General features: G+C 46.0%; 1 protein-coding gene across 2 annotated transcripts in view; it reads right to left on the minus strand.

Moving 5' to 3' along the window:
* Positions 1–5629: 5629 nt before the first annotated feature.
* zmynd12 (zinc finger, MYND-type containing 12) overlaps positions 5630–15744 on the minus strand; it is an 83327-nt gene continuing 73212 nt past the window's right edge. For both annotated transcript variants that reach the window (XM_038821465.1, XM_038821464.1), the window contains exons 8-9: positions 9097–9242; positions 5630–5974 (exon numbers count right to left, since the gene is read on the minus strand). In XM_038821465.1, coding sequence (XP_038677393.1) covers positions 5813–5974; positions 9097–9242 — 308 coding nt within the window. In that variant the 3' untranslated portion in view covers positions 5630–5812. The remainder of the gene's footprint in view (positions 5975–9096; positions 9243–15744) is intronic.

Genomic DNA, 15744 nt, shown 5'->3' on the forward strand with positions numbered 1-15744 from the left:
GACATCATTGTTCCGCCTTCAAGCCTGATTGCCTGGAGCTGGACCCACAAGCAGCCGATACCATTGCGATATTTGAGCACTGGCTAAGCTGCTTCGAAACTTACCTCGGATCCTCTACCGACGACGTCACCGACCTCCAAAAGCTTCAATTACTCATTGCACGGGTGAGCCTGCATGTTTTCCTTCTTATCAGAGACGCCCCCTAGTATACGGAGGTGATGATGCTGCTGAAGAGACAGTACGTAAAGGCAGTAAACGAGGTGTATGCCAGGCACCTCCTTGCCGACAACGCCCCGGAGAATCACAGCCGAATTCTTGCATGCCTTGCTGGTACTCGGCCAGAACTGTGCCTGTCAGGCGGTATCGGCTGTCCAACACACGGAGCTGCTGATCGGGGATCTTGAGGTGGAGCTCTCCACCTACAACTATGAGATCTTGTACCAACCTGGGAAGCTCAATGAGCCCCCAGATGCACTATCCCGCTGTACATGTGCCAGCGCACAAGTAGACCGACTTCAAGCTCTCCACAATGACCTCTGTCACCTGGGTGGGGGGGGGGTCACCCGTTTTTTTTATTTTATCAAGGCTCGCAACCTGCCTTACTCCTGTTTTTTTTTCATTTTATCAAGGCCCGCAACCTGCCTTACTCCATTGAGGAGGTCAGGACCATGACCAGGGACTGCTACCGGACCGACAGAGCACACCTGGTAAAGGCCTCCCGCCCCTTTGAGCGCCTCGGCATCGACTTTAAAGGGCCCCTCCCCTCCACTGACCGTAACGTGTACTTCCTCAATGTTGTTGACGAGTACTCACAATTCTCCGTTGCCATCCCATGCCCTGACATGACCTCTGCCACCGTCATCAAGGCCCTGCACAGTGTCTTCACCTTGTTTGGTTTCCCCACCTACATCCATAGCGATCCGTTTCCTCCTTCATGAACGACGAGTTGCGTCAGTTCCTGCTTAGCAAGGGCATCATCTCAAGTAGGACGACCAGCTACAACTCCCGGGGAAACGGATAGGTGGAGAGGGAGAACACGATGGTCTGGAAGGCCATTCTTCTGGCCCTACGGTCTAGAAGTCTCCCGCTGCCAGGAGGTCCTTCCCAATGCTCTCCACTCCATCCGGTAAACTACTGCCTGATGGCTCTGCCTCCCCTCGGGCATGGTATAAAGTTGGCTGACCTCCGGCCCTGCCCCAGTTCGGGATCAGTGGCCAGGAGGCTTCCTGTTTAGCTTATTAAAGCCTCAGTTTCATTCACTACTCGTTGTGTGTTAATTGATGGCACATCACAACCACAATAATTCATTCTTATCGTGTTATACAAATAATCCATTTACATTTACCAATCACAGATCATGATTTGATATTTAAATGCAGTTACCCAATCAATGGTCATACACATTTACACTTGTTCTACCATCATGTTTATACTATAGCTACACCTTCAACACTGAGTTACAATGGACAGATTTGTCAGAAAACTCCCACCCTGCTCAGTTTCTACATGATCTTGCAGCTGCGCCTTGAGTCCTTAAAATACAATTTTACCTAGATGTTGTCAGTAACACACTTACCATGTTTTAATTTGTGCCCTCAACTCATCTGTCTTAATTGTGAGACTCCTTGCATTAAAATAAATATCATCCACTCCTGCCAAATTCTCTTGTGACTTAACTGGTCCAGAAATTATGTGCCTTTATTTTTTTATTATAAATTTAGAGTACCCAATTCTTTTTTGTTTTCAGTTGAGGGGCACTTTAGCATGTCCAATTTGAACCCCAGAATCATAGAACCACAGATTCAATCCACCTACCCTGCACATCTTTGGGTTGTGAGGGTGAGACCCACACAAACACAGGGAGAGTGTGCAAACTCCACATGGACAGTGACCCCAGGCCTTGTACAAAACCGGGTCCTCAGTGCCGTGAGGCAACAGTGCTATCACCGTGCCACCCTATTATGTGCCTTCCTGACTCACATGATGTCTTCTAATTTTGGCTGTGCATCTCTCCCTGTTGCACCTTGTCTCAGGATTTCAGCCCCCTGCCAAGTTCATTTAAACCCTCCCCGACAGCGCTTGCAAACCTCCCTGCAAGGACGCTAGTCCCATTTCTGCTCGGGTGCAAACCGTCCTTGCTTTTCACAACCTACTGTCACTGAAGGCATTAAAACATTTGATGAGGACAGGATTGGGCTCAGCTGTGACATTTTGATGATCAAGTAAGTTTCCTGGAACAAATCATGCCTTCTACCAGTCCTCAGTAAATGCTCTGGTACATTATATTGCCGACTACTGCGTATATAATCAAGGATAGACTTCATGATTTGGTATGTATACTCAATTCTTACTATTGTTATAGTGTGTTTTAATAGTGTTTGAATAAGCATCTTCCTATTTGATTATGTTTCTGGATGTCTTCAACAAAAGTGTGCTTGCACATGTGACATCATCAGGAGCATAGATTTAGACGTCACAGAGGAAAGGAGAGTCAAATAAATGGATTATGAAAAAAGTAAACTATCGGTCCCAGTCCCAGTCAGGACTATACTGCAGCTCAGTTCCTACCTGGGCCGGCTTTTAAAGTCCTGAGTTAAGTATCCCACTGATGGGTCCGCACCCCTCAGCAGGGGCACTCATATTCCATGAGGCTCACGGGGAGACTATCGTCCCCGTGGGTGTCGTGGGAGTTATAACATCCCTCCCCCCACCACCAAGACCGTACATCGCTCCTCATGATAGAATTTAGAATTTACAATTCAGTTTGAGGGCAAGAAATTAGAGCCCCAAACTCACATTCCGGGGTTAAACAAAGTTAATTACGTTGGCATGAGGACAGATAGGGCAGCACGTTAGCACAGTTGCTTCACAGCTCCAGGGTCCCAGGTTTGATTCCCGGCTTGGGTCACTGTCTGTGCGGAGTCTGCACGTTCTCCCCGTGTCTGTGTGGGTTTCCACCGGGGTTTCTGCCCACAAGTCCCAAAAGACGTACTTGTTTGGTGAAATGAACATTCTGAATTCTCCCTCAGTGTACCCGAACAGGTGCCGGAATATGGCGACCGAGACATTTTCACAGTAAACAAGTCTATTTGTGACAATAATAAACATTATTACTATGTGGCATATTTTTGCCACTACGGAGTCTTTTTGCATCCAGTCCCGTATCTGGACGGGGTTGCTACTATTGGTGGAATCGCCTTGTCCTCTTTATAAAGCCCTAGCAATGAATTGTGGTCCATCACACTGCTGAATCAGCGGCCATATACGTACTGATCAGCTCTTCCTTTTCTATCTGGTGTAATGGCGCTCCGCAACGGTCAATGTCTTTGACACGAATGCTATCGGCCTTTCTCTTCCATCAACATTGCTGTGGGACAATACAGCTCCCATTCCGTAAGGTGAGCTGTCACATGTCACCAAAAGAGGCTTGGAGGAGTCATAATGTGTCAATAATCCGGATGATGTTAGCTGCTGCTTCACCCCAGAAAAAGCCTCCTCCTGAGGTGCACTCCATGCCCATTCTTGGTGCTTCTTCAACAATGCATGCAGTGGGTCGAGGCCAGGAATAAATTTCCCATAATAGTTTACAAGACATAAGAACGCCCATAACTCTGTTACATTTTCCAGAGTGGGGGGCTTGCCTAATTGCCCGCACCTTCTCCTCTACTGGGTGTAGTCTGTCCTGATTCACACAATTCCCCATGTAGGTATCTTCCTTGGCATAGAAAACACACTTTCCCCTCTTGAGGTAGGCGCCCATCTTGAAGAACTGGCAGAAGACTGCCTTCAGGTTGTTCAGGTGCTCTCTTTCCGTGGCTCTGGTGACCAACAGGACATTGTCCAAGTAGAGCCCCACACAGCCCTCTCAGGATGTTTTCCACAATGTGCTGAAAAATTGTGCAAGCCGATGACACTCCAGCCGGCAGTCTTGTGTATTTGTAGTGGCCCTTGTGGGTATTAATAGTTTTGTAAAGCCTGGTATCGGGGACCAACTCCAGCTGGAAATAGGCGTGGCTCATGTTGAGCTTGGAAAAGGAACGACTCCCCCCCCCCCCCCCCCCCCCAGCTAACTTCTCATATAAGTATTCTATGTGTGGCATTGGATACCTGTCCAGACAGGAGGCCCTGTTGACGGTCAACTTATAATCACCACACAGGCGAATGATTTTGTCAGGTTTTAGTACTGGAATAGCTGTCCAATCAGCAAACCATCCGGTCCGATGATCTACGGCCTTCCAGTTGGCTGAGTTCATCCTCAACTTTCACCATCTGTGCATAGGGATCCAGACAGGCCCGGAAGTATTTAGGCTTGGCTCAGGGTCCACATGTATTTTGGTGACAGCTCCCTTAATTTTGCTCAGGCCTTCCTGGAAGACTTCAGGGTACTTCCCCAAAGCACTCTGGTTCCCATCTGGAAGATATGTTGCCAGTCTAACCGAAGGCGTAACCAGTCACGGCCCAGCAGACTCGGTCCGGATCCCTTCTCTATTATTAATGGCAGCCTAAAGGACTGCTGCCTGTAAATTACCGGGGTCATTGTCGTATCAGCCATGGCTAGGGGTTTCCCCCATACAGGTCCTGCAACCTCAGCTGTTGAACTCCCGTCCTGATTTTCTCGAAGGTCTGCCTCCCAATTACTGAACTGCGACCCCAGTGACCAACTCCATCTTTAATGGTGACGGTATACCTGGACGGTAATCCTGATGGAGGCATCTCATGGCGCGACAATGCAATTGAATTGCATACATTTCTCGTCATCAGGTTGTTCTAAGTGGAGGGTCCGGGTTTTGAGCTGGCGTCCCCCTTGGATAGGGTGACATGTTTGCTAGCCGACGTCCTGTTTCCTACTCCTGTGATTTTGTCAGCCACAAGTGCAGCCCTGCCTTGGATCATCCTCCATCAATTCCGAGGAGGTATCCTACTTGGCTGTAGTGGCCCTTGATTCTGCGGTGGTCAGGCCAAGGCAGGCTTTCGGGGATCCCAGTCCTAGCCTACAACAGTGCGCTACATCATGAAGGAAAAGTGGAAGAGGAATTGGATTGACTGCAAAGGTTGGGAATCATTGAGCCCATTCAGTTCTCACACTAGGCAACTCCAATTGCACCGGTTCTTAAAAGTGATTGTTCTGTGCACATATGTGTGGGTTTCCAAGTTGGATGCTTGCCCATTGCCACGGGTAGAAGATCTGTTTTAAACTCTGGCAGGAGGCAAGTGGTTCTCCAAACTTGGCATGAATTAAGCCAACTAACCGCTCTTGTTAGAGGAAGACTCAAAACCGTATGTCACAATCAACACCACCTGGTTTTTGTGGTGTCCTCCAGTCTGGCAATTTTTCAAAGGACAATGGCCATCTTTGGGTTATGGTGTTGAAACCCACAAAAAAAAAGGGAGAATGTGTATACTCCACACGGACAGTGACCCAGGGCCAGGATCAAACACTGGTCCTCAGCACCGTAGGCAGTTGTGCTAACCACTGTGCCACCGTGCTGCCCCATGATGGGATTTTGCTGTGCGTAAAATGGTTGCAGTATTTGCGCACTGATCAATGCACTTACAGTAAATTATTTTTATGAGATGTTTGTGAGACACTAGGTGCTATATAAATTAGTATTTTTGATGCAATGGCACATTATTTGCTCTGTAATAATGGTTTTTAATTGTCGCAGTTGAAGCTTGCATGCCTGGATTAATTGCAGTCTCTTTTCTCAAGACGAACTTCCTGGGTGTTATTTTTTACCACTGCCAAGTGAGTACATAAAAATGCAACAAGTGCTCCATTTATTTTTCCACTGACACATAGACATAACAACGTTTAACATGAGTTAGCCCACGCGTAAGGAGATGGTCCCTTTCCTCCAGGATATGAAAGTGCCTTTTCAGCCATCTCGAGAAGACGTGAGATGCTGGCAATCTCTTTCTCATTGTGTGAAAGTGTCTGGCTGTCCTCTAGAGCCTGTTTTGCATACTCAACGGCCTGTAACAAGAGACAATCTTGTATTAAAGCAATATCTGATCTTTTCTTATTTAAAAAAAAAAGGACTAAATTAATGACTCTCGCTTCAGTATAGTGGACCATTCTTGTATAGTGGACCATTCTTGCCCTCTTATGAAAACATAAGAAAGTGGAGCACGAGTAGGCCATACATGGCCCTTTGAGCCTACTCTGCCATTCTGTAAGATTCTGGCTGATCATTTATGTTAATTCAAATTTTCGGCCTGACTTCCATTTGTCTTGTCTCCCTTAATGCCCCAAAATCTTTACACACATTATCTGAGCATCCATAGCCCTCTATTGTAAAGAATTCCAAAGATTTATTACCCTCATGCGGAGAAATGTCTACATTCACAACCCTAAATGGCTCGCCCCTTACCCTAAAACTATGATCCTTCGTCTAGAGTCTCTCGAGCCGGGGAAAAGTTTCACGCATATCACCTTTGAGAGGAAAATAACCTTACTTGTCACCCTAGAACCTGCTCAATATGGACACACAGATCATTAAAATATATTACAAAATTGATCACCAGCCTAAAATTAAAATGCACCAGGCTGTGTATTGCATTAATGTTGTCAGTGTTATGGCTTTTGAAGTCAGGGCAATGTAAATTTTAGGATTTCTTTTGAAAACATTTTTATTTCCTGATTTAACAATGGTCAATAATCCTGTGCTAATTCTTAAACTAGGTTTAATATAAAGAATGGGATGGGGAACAAACTGGTGACAAATCACTACCACTGTAATCCGAACAAACGAACAATGAACTTATATGAGCCATTGATCAGGTATATTTTCACATGTTCTAGAATGTAATGAATTTACTGTAGTTGTAAACAAGGTTGTAGGAATTTGTCCAACGGTGTTATTATGGTATTCAAAACCTTGGAATTTTTATGAATGGGATAGGTTGTCACATTAAACAGAGATTTACTTCGGTATGAATTTTTATGAACGTGTGCATGATTCTCAAATCAAAAGACTTAATTGTTTTAAATTAATATTTTCATTTACCTTCTGAAATGGAATCACCCTTTTTATGAATTGCATGAAAATTCCTGCACTATTTTCCTCTGATATACTGTAAAGATTCATTAATATGTTGAGTCTGTATCGAACAAAATTGCAATTTTGACTTAATTTTTTTTAAATTTCCTCTTGGTTTAGGTGTCTTGTTTGAGCTCAGATATAGTCTGATAGGAATGTGATTCACGCTCTTCTTCTTCTGAACAAATTAAATATTTTGGGTAACCTCAGGTCTTGAGAGACCTCTGAACCTTCTTCGGCAATTGCACTGTCCTGTGTTCAAATGAGTACAGCAAGTTTCTGTTATGATTTTGGTTTCTATAAAAGGGCTCGTTTTTCTTTAATGACCAGTGCCTTCTTACAGTTTCTAAAGAAAAGCCATCTGTGGAGAAAACAGGCAAATGAACATCTTGGGTACTCTGCACATGTGGAACAGGTCTGCTCTCTCTGTTGATGATCCCCTCAACGCTCTGATTCTTATTGGAGTACAGTTCCCAGTACTTCCAGCTCCCTGACAAACAAAGTGACTACTCCTAGTGTATTAGGTTAGCAGTGAATGGTGATCATGTGTTAGCCACATCTGCCCACTTCCGAATGAGATTTCTATCACTGGTTAGTGGGAGTCCAAACTTCATCATTATCATTGAAAACCAGTTACACGGTCCAGCTGCTGCAACGGATGGGATCAACTGAGAATACCAGCTGTGGCTTACTTGGCAGCATTCTTCTCGGTGTCACAAGATTCTGGATTCAAGTTCCATTGCAGGGAGGGAGGGTAGTGGAGGGAGTGCTGCACTGTCGGAGGTGCTGTATTTTGGATGTGAAGTCGTCATTATCCCAATGCTTTCCATTTTGAGGGGGAGAGCTGACTGGTGGTGATTTAACCTGAGGGTCACCAAACCTCAGGCGAGGGACAAGGTTGAGAAGGAGGGGCCTTTATGAATAAACTCATTTGGTCCGGGAATTGAATCCGTGTTGTTGGCCTCACTCTGCATCACAAACCAGCCGTCCAGCCAACTGAACTAAACCTGTTAAAAGACTTCATGTACTATTTTGAGGAAGAGCAGGGCAGTTCTCCCCAGTGTCCTGGCCAATATTTATCCCACAATCAACATCACAAAACAGGTCATCTGGTCGCTATCACATTTTTCCTGTTTGGGGGAGTTTGCTGTGTGCTAATTGGCTGGCACATTTTCTACATTACAACAGTGACTACACTTCAAAAAGTAATTTTCTAGCTGTAAAGCGCTTTGTGGCATCCGCTGGTTGTGAAAGTGATTCATGCAAGTTGTATTTTGTATTTAACTGTAATTCGCTAAAAACCCAAGCTTCAGGTCAATTTTATCCAGTACCATGTTGAATAGTGTTTTTAACCATTCATTCAGTGGGGAAATCTTGATTTTTTTTAGCAGCTGGTATGTGATCAATGCTGTTAGGAGATTGAAGGGGGGTTATGCTTCACAGTGTAATTGTTACCGTGCCAATAGGGGAGGAGTACTGGGCCTAAAAGGTGAATTGCAACTATTAACTGACATTTCTTCTGCCCTTCTGTAGTTTTCATGGGAGGTGATAATAATGCAATTGAAAGCATTCTCCCCTTTATAGAAATTGACCACCTGTCCCAAAAGTATTAACTCACCGGCATACAAAACCAGTGGTTCTGGCAGCATCTTGGCCCATGTGGCCAATTCTTCCCACAGACATCAAAGGCCACTTTGAATATGTGCTATTTCCAGTAGGGACACTGGACCAACTGAAACTTGCAAAATTTCTGCAGAATTTGAGACGTTTTTTTTTTACTTGGGTTCATTGAGCTTACCCACCCAGCTCTTGAGGTTTGTGGTACTTTTATAATACAACATGGCCTTTATCTCATCATATGTGGCCTTTTTTTGAGGTTTCATCGCTCAACACTTTGATGAAAGCTTAATCTAGCTTTAGCAACTTAACAAAATGGATGAGTGCCGAAATCCATGAATACTGTTATCAATGATCAGGTTTATTTGGGCGACCATCACATTATCTATATTAGTTCATTAGTTGCATGCATTGCCTGAAAGAGCAATGTGAAACCTACCTTTGCAAAATCCAAGAACAGGTAATAAAGCATGGCCAGGGTGAGAGCAATTTTTCCTATTTTGCCTTGTTTTGGAAGGTACGCCTGGTTCCGCAGGTCAAAAATTGCATGCAGGATTTGAACTGCTTCTGCTTCCTGGGCTTCGTCTTTGGGAGACACAGAGAGGTTGCATTTAGAAACAGAATTTTACACAGGTATTATGTAGACAACTGTGTAATCACAACTCAATAGGTAACCTTAGCAAGAAAGAAAAAAACAGAAGTCACAGAAAAGATTTTATGAAACCCATTCATTCTGTGTGTTCCTATGGATAGTGTAGCATTTTAAGGTACAGTATGTTCCAATGGTGGTACTGTGGTTTCTGCCTAGTAACAAGGGTGGGACCTGCTGTGAGAACGTTGACGGGTTCCCCAGCTCAGTTCAGGGTTGAGTCAATTTGAAAATCGCTTATTGTCACAAGTAGGCTTCAATGAAGTTACTGTGAAAAGCCCCTAGTCGCCACATTCCAGCGCCTGTTCGGGGAGGCTGGTACGGGAATTGAACCGTGCTGCTGGCCTGCCTCGGTCTGCTTTAAAAGCCAGCGATTTAGCCCAGTGTGCTCAACCAGCCCCATTTTTCTAGTCCATAAGACATAGGGACACAATTAGGCTATTCGGTCCATCGAGTCTGCTCTGCCATTCATTCATGGCCTATATGTTTCTCATCCCCATTCCCCACCTTCTCCCAATAACCCCTGATCTCCTTATTAATCAAGAACCTATCTATCTCTGTCTTAAAGACACTCAGTAACTTGGTCTCCACAGCTTTCTGCAGCAATGAGTTCCACAGATTCACCACCCTCTGGCTGAAGAAATTCCTTATCTCTGTTTTAAAGGATCATCCCTTCAGTCTGAGGCTGTGCCCTCGGGTTCTAGTTTCTTCGACAAGTGAGAACATCCTCTCCATGTCCACTATCTAAGCCCCTCAGTATTCTGTAAGTTTCAATGAGATCCCCGAACTCCAATGAGTACAGGCCGCGAGTCCTCAACCGCTCCTCGTATGACAAGTCCTTTATTCCAGGGATCATTCATGTGAACCTCCAAGGCCAGCATATACTTCCTTAGATATGGGGCCCAAAAATATTGCTCACAATATTCCAACAAGGGTTTGACCAGAGCCTCATATAGCCTCAACAGTACATCCCTGCTCTTGGATTTTGGCCATCTCAACATGAATGCTAAGAATGCATTTGCCGCAAGGGAGAGAGGGCTGCTGCCCCCGACGATGTCACAGGCCACTATTTCACTGATCCTGAAGCAGGACAAGAACCTGGAGCTGTGTGGGTCCTACAGGCCGATATCCCTGTTGAATGTGGACGCCAAACTGCTGGCCAAAATTTTGTCCTCCAGGATTGAGGATTGTGTTCCGGACGTTATTGGGGAGAACCAGACGGGGTTTGTTAAGGGTAGGCAGTTGGTGGCCAATATAAGAAGGCTATTAAACGTGATCATAATTCCCCCAGAAGGTAGTGAGGTGGAGGTAGTGGTCGCAATGGACGCAGAGAAGGCTTTTGATCGGGTACAATGGGAATATCTGTGGGAGGTACTGGGACGGTTCAGATTTGGGTTGGGCTTTATTGACTGGGTCAGGTTGCTGTATCAGGCTCCTGTGGCAAGCGTACAGACAAATAGGACAAAGTCGGACTACTTTAGACTGCACTGGGGGACGAAACAGGGATGCTCCCTCTCCTCACTGTTGTTCGCGCTAGCTATAGAGCCGTTGGCAATTGTTCAGAGAGCCTCAGAGTCTCACTTTATGCAGATGACCTGCTTCTGTATCGGACCCAATAGAGGGGATGGAAGAAATCATGAGGATTCTAGGGGAATTTGGCCGGTTTTCGGAGTATCGGCTAAATAAGGGGAAAAGAGAGATGTTTGTGGTCCGGGCGAGGGGACAGGAGAGGCGATTGGGGGACCTGCCGTTTAGATTAGTAGGGGGAAGCTTTAGGTGTCTAGGCATCCAAGTGGCGTGGGAATGGGACCGGCTGCATAAATTTAATTTGTCCCGAACTAGTAGACCAAATGCAGGACGATTTTTGGAGATGCACTTCTGTTGTCACTAGCTGGGAGGGTGCAGACGGTGAAGATGATGGTTCACCCTAAGATTCCTGTTTGTATTTTAGTGTCTCCCCATTTTTATTCTGCGGTCCTTTTTATAAACGGGTCAACAAAGTGATCACTGGCTTTGTTTGGGTGGTCGAGACCCCGCGAGTAAGGAAGCTAATGCTTGAGCGGAGTTGGGGAGAGGGTGGGCTGGCGCTGCCAAATTTTAGTAACTATTACTGGGTGGTGAATATAGCCATGATCAGGAAGTGGGTGATGGGGGGAGGGCCGATATAGGAGCGTACCAGACGGCTTCATTCAAGGGCACCAGTCTGGGGGCATTGGTAACTGTGCCTCTGCCGTTCCCGTCGGCACGGTACTCCACCAGCCCCGTGGTGGTGGCGGCCCTGAGAGTCTGGGGGCAATGGAGGACACATGTGGGAGCAGATGAAGCATCGGTCTGGTCCCCAATCTGTACTAATCACCGGTTTGCGCCGGGAAGTATGGATGGGGGATTCCGGATATGGCGGAGAGCAGGGATTGAGAGGATGGAGGATATGTGTATAGAGGGGAGCTTTCCGAGTATGAGGGCGCTGGAGGAGAAGTTTGGGTTGGTGAGGGGAAACAAATTCAGGTATCTGCAGGTGCGGGACTTCCTACGTAGACAGGTGTCAACCTTCCCGCTACTACCACCTAGTGGGATTCAGGACAGGTTAGATTCAAATGGGTAGGAGGGGAGCAGTTTTTACATTTACAAAGAACCTATGGGGTCAGAGGAGACGCAGACCAAGGAGCTGAAGCGCAAGTGGGAGGAGGAGCTGGGGGGAGAGATAGAGGATGGTCTCTGGGTGGACGTGTTGAATAGAGTCAACGCATCTGCAACAAGTGCCAGGCTCAGCCTGATACAATTCTAGGCCGTTTATCGGGCTCACATGACAGTGGCCTGGATGAGCAGATTCTTTGTGTTGGAGGACAGGTGCGCAAAATGTGCGGGAGGACCAGTGAACCATGTCCACATGTTCTGGACATGTCTGAAGCTTAGGGGATTTTGGCAGGGGTTTGCAGATGTCATGTCCACGGTGTTAAGGGTGGCACCGAGTCCAGAGGTGGCGATTTCCGGGGTGTTGGAAGATCCGGGAATCTAGGAGGATAAAGAGGCAGATGTTCTGGCCTTTGCGTCCCTGGTAGCCCGGAGACGGATACTATTATCTTGGAGGGACTCAAAGCCCCCAAAGTCGGAGACCTGGGTATCGGATATGGATAGCTTTCTCTGTTTGGAGAAAATCAAATTCGCCATGAGAGGGTCACTGTTAGGGTTCGCCCGGAGGTTAATAAAGGTGGACCTGTAACGGAGTGAGACGGCTTTCACACTATGTTCATAGATTCATATACATTGTTTATTTTGTTGTTGTTGTAATACCAAAAATACCTCAATAAAACGTTTATTAAAAAAAAACATTGCATTTGCCTTCCTAACTGCCAACTGAACCTGTATGTCAACCTTAAGAGAATCCTGAACTGGGACTTTGTGCTTCTGATTTCCGAAGCCTATTCCCATTTAGAAAATAATCTATGCCTCTATTCTTACTAAAATGCATAACCTCATACTTTTCCCATAAGATATTTAGAAATCTTATCGAAATAAGAGCCCATGTGTTCGGGTCAAACTCACTATTTGTTTTTAAATTTTAGAATATCCAATTATTTTTTTCCAATTAATGGGCAATTTAGTGCGGCCAATCCACGTAACCTGCACATCTTTGGGTTGTGGGGGTGAAACACGGGGAGAATGTGCAAACTCTACACAGACAGTGACCTGGGGCCAGCATCGAATCCAAGTCCTCAGTGCCATAGGCAGCAGTGCTAACCACTGTGCCACTATGCCGCCCAGGGGCAAACTCACTATTGCTTTAGCTTCAGGGCAAATACATGAGTTCCTTAACCTTGGCTCTTCATCAAACTTTGTGCAAGATTTCTTATTGGAGAGATCAGATCTTTTGCCGCCACTTTCTGGTATGCACACACTGTTACTGACTCCTCGGGTTTCTTCAAACCTTTTTCCACAACATGAAACCGGCAGACAGCTCCTGGGTCTTCTCCTGTGTTCCAGTAGTTGGACAATCCAGCTCGGAGCATACTTGCTGCTTGGAAGCTTTTCTCTGGCTCCTTTTTTTTTTGTTCTTAACTAAACTTGGATGCGTTTCTGTTCCTGTCTTTGTCCAACAGGTTTATTTCAATTCACTAGCTTTCGGATCACAGCTCCTTCCTCAGGTGAGCACAGCTCCTTCCATTCACCTGAGGAAGGAGCTGTGCTCCAAAAGCTAGTGATTCGAAACAAACCTGTTGGACTTTAACCTGGTGTTGTAAGACTTCTTACTATGTCCATATAAGCAGAGAAGACCAAGAGGAAATTTATTTTAAGTCTAAAATTAAGAAGGGATTTTACGGAATGAACAGGGAAAGATTTTCTGTGAGTGATGAGGAAATATAATTTTAAAATAGTTACAGAATCAGGGAAGAGGTTAGAGTAAGTAAGTGTCTTTTGTTATGATCCTGGATCAGACTCCAAAGATTTTGGTTTTGATGTGGTTAGGGATCAATAACTTTTTGGTTGCAGTAGCAAAGTTTGAGATCCAAGACACTTGCTAAGAGAAAAAAGCCCCAAGATTCCACGTTCTGAACAAACAAAAATAAACTTTACAAGATCAGATAGGTAAAACAATTTACAATATCTATAATAACACTAACATTCAACTGTATAGTTGATTGTTGGGAAGTATGTTTCCCGGGGTGTTTATTCGCTGTAACCTGTTTTCACGCATGTTTGTAATAAAATACATTTTTAAAAAACACTAACATTCAGGGTGAATAATAGGTACAGGGGCAGCATGGTAGCATTGTGGATAGCACAATTGCTTCACAGCTCCAGGGTCCCAGGTTCGATTCCGGCTTGGGTCACTGTCTGTGCGGAGTCTGCACATCCTCCCCATGTCTGCGTGGGTTTCCTCCGGGTGCTCCGGTTTCCTCCCACAGTCCAAAGATGTGCAGGTTAGGTGGATTGGCCATGATAAATTGCACAGTAAGAAGTCTTACAACACCAGGTTAAAGTCCAACAGGTTTGTTTCAAACACGAGCTTTCGGAGCACGGCTCCTTCTTCAGGTGAATGGAAAGGCTTGTTCCAGAAATGTTTATATAGACACAGTCAGAGATGCCCCGGAATGCGAGCACCTGCAGGCAATCAAATCATCAAAGATGCAAGAGAGAGGTAACTCCAGGTTAAAGAGGTGTGAATTGTCCCAAGCCAGTTCAGTCGGTAGGCCTCTGCAAGTCCAGGCTTGTTGGTGGGGGCCGAATGTAATGCGACATGAATCCCAGATCCCGGTTGAGTCCGCATTCATGCGTGCGGAACTTAGCTATAAGTTTTTGCTCAGCAATTTTGCGTTGTCGCGTCTCCTGAAGGCCTCCTTGTAGAATGCTGACCCGGAGATCAGAGGCTGAATGTCCTTGACTGCTGAAGTGTTCCCCAACTGGAAGGGAACAGTCCTGCCTGTTGATAGTCGCCATGACGACGGCATTGCTGCAACAGCCTCAGTCCTCAACACCGACAACTGCCAATCTCCAGACGCAATTCTGCAACTCATCCGTTTCATTCTAGACCACAACGTCTTCACCTTCGACAACAAATTCTTCATCCAGACGCACGGAACAGCCATGGGGACCAAATTTGCACCTCAATATGCCAACATCTTTATGCACAAGTTTGAACAGGACTTCCTCACCACACAGGACTTTCAACCGATGCTATACACCAGATACATCGATGACATTTTTTTCCTTTGGACCCACGGCGAGACATCACTGAAACGACTACACGATGACATCAATAAGTTCCATCCCACCATCAAACTCACCATGGACTATTCTCCAAATTCAGTTCCATTCTTGGACACACTCGTCTCCATCAAGGACGGTCACCTCAGCACCTCGCTTTACCGCAAGCCCACAGATAATCTCACGATGCTCCACTTCTCCAGCTTTCACCCGAAACACATTAAAGAAGCCATCCCCTATGGACAAGCCCTCCGTATACACAGGATCTGCTCAGACAAGGAGGAGCGCAACAGACACCTACAGATGCTGAAAGATGCCCTCGTACGAACGGGATATGGCGCTCGACTCATTGATCGACAGTTCCACCGCGCCACAGCAAAAAACCGCACCGACCTCCTCAGAAGACAAACACGGGACACCACTGACAGAGTACCCTTCGTCGTCCAGTACTTTCCTGGGGCGGAGAAACTACGACATCTTCTTCGCAGCCTCCAACACATCATCAGCGAGGATGGACATCTTGCCAAGGTCATCCCCACACCCCCACTACTGGCCTTCAAACAACCGCGCAACCTCAAACAAACCATTGTTTGCAGCAAATTACCCAGCCTTCAGAACAGCAACCACAACACCACAAAACCCTGCCAGGGTAATCTCTGCAAGACATGCCAGATCATCGACATGGACACCACCATTACACGTGGAAACACCACCCACCAGGTACGCGGCGCATAC

This window comes from Scyliorhinus canicula, chromosome 16 (assembly GCF_902713615.1).
Source record: "Scyliorhinus canicula chromosome 16, sScyCan1.1, whole genome shotgun sequence".
Classification (NCBI taxonomy): Eukaryota; Metazoa; Chordata; class Chondrichthyes; order Carcharhiniformes; family Scyliorhinidae; genus Scyliorhinus; species Scyliorhinus canicula.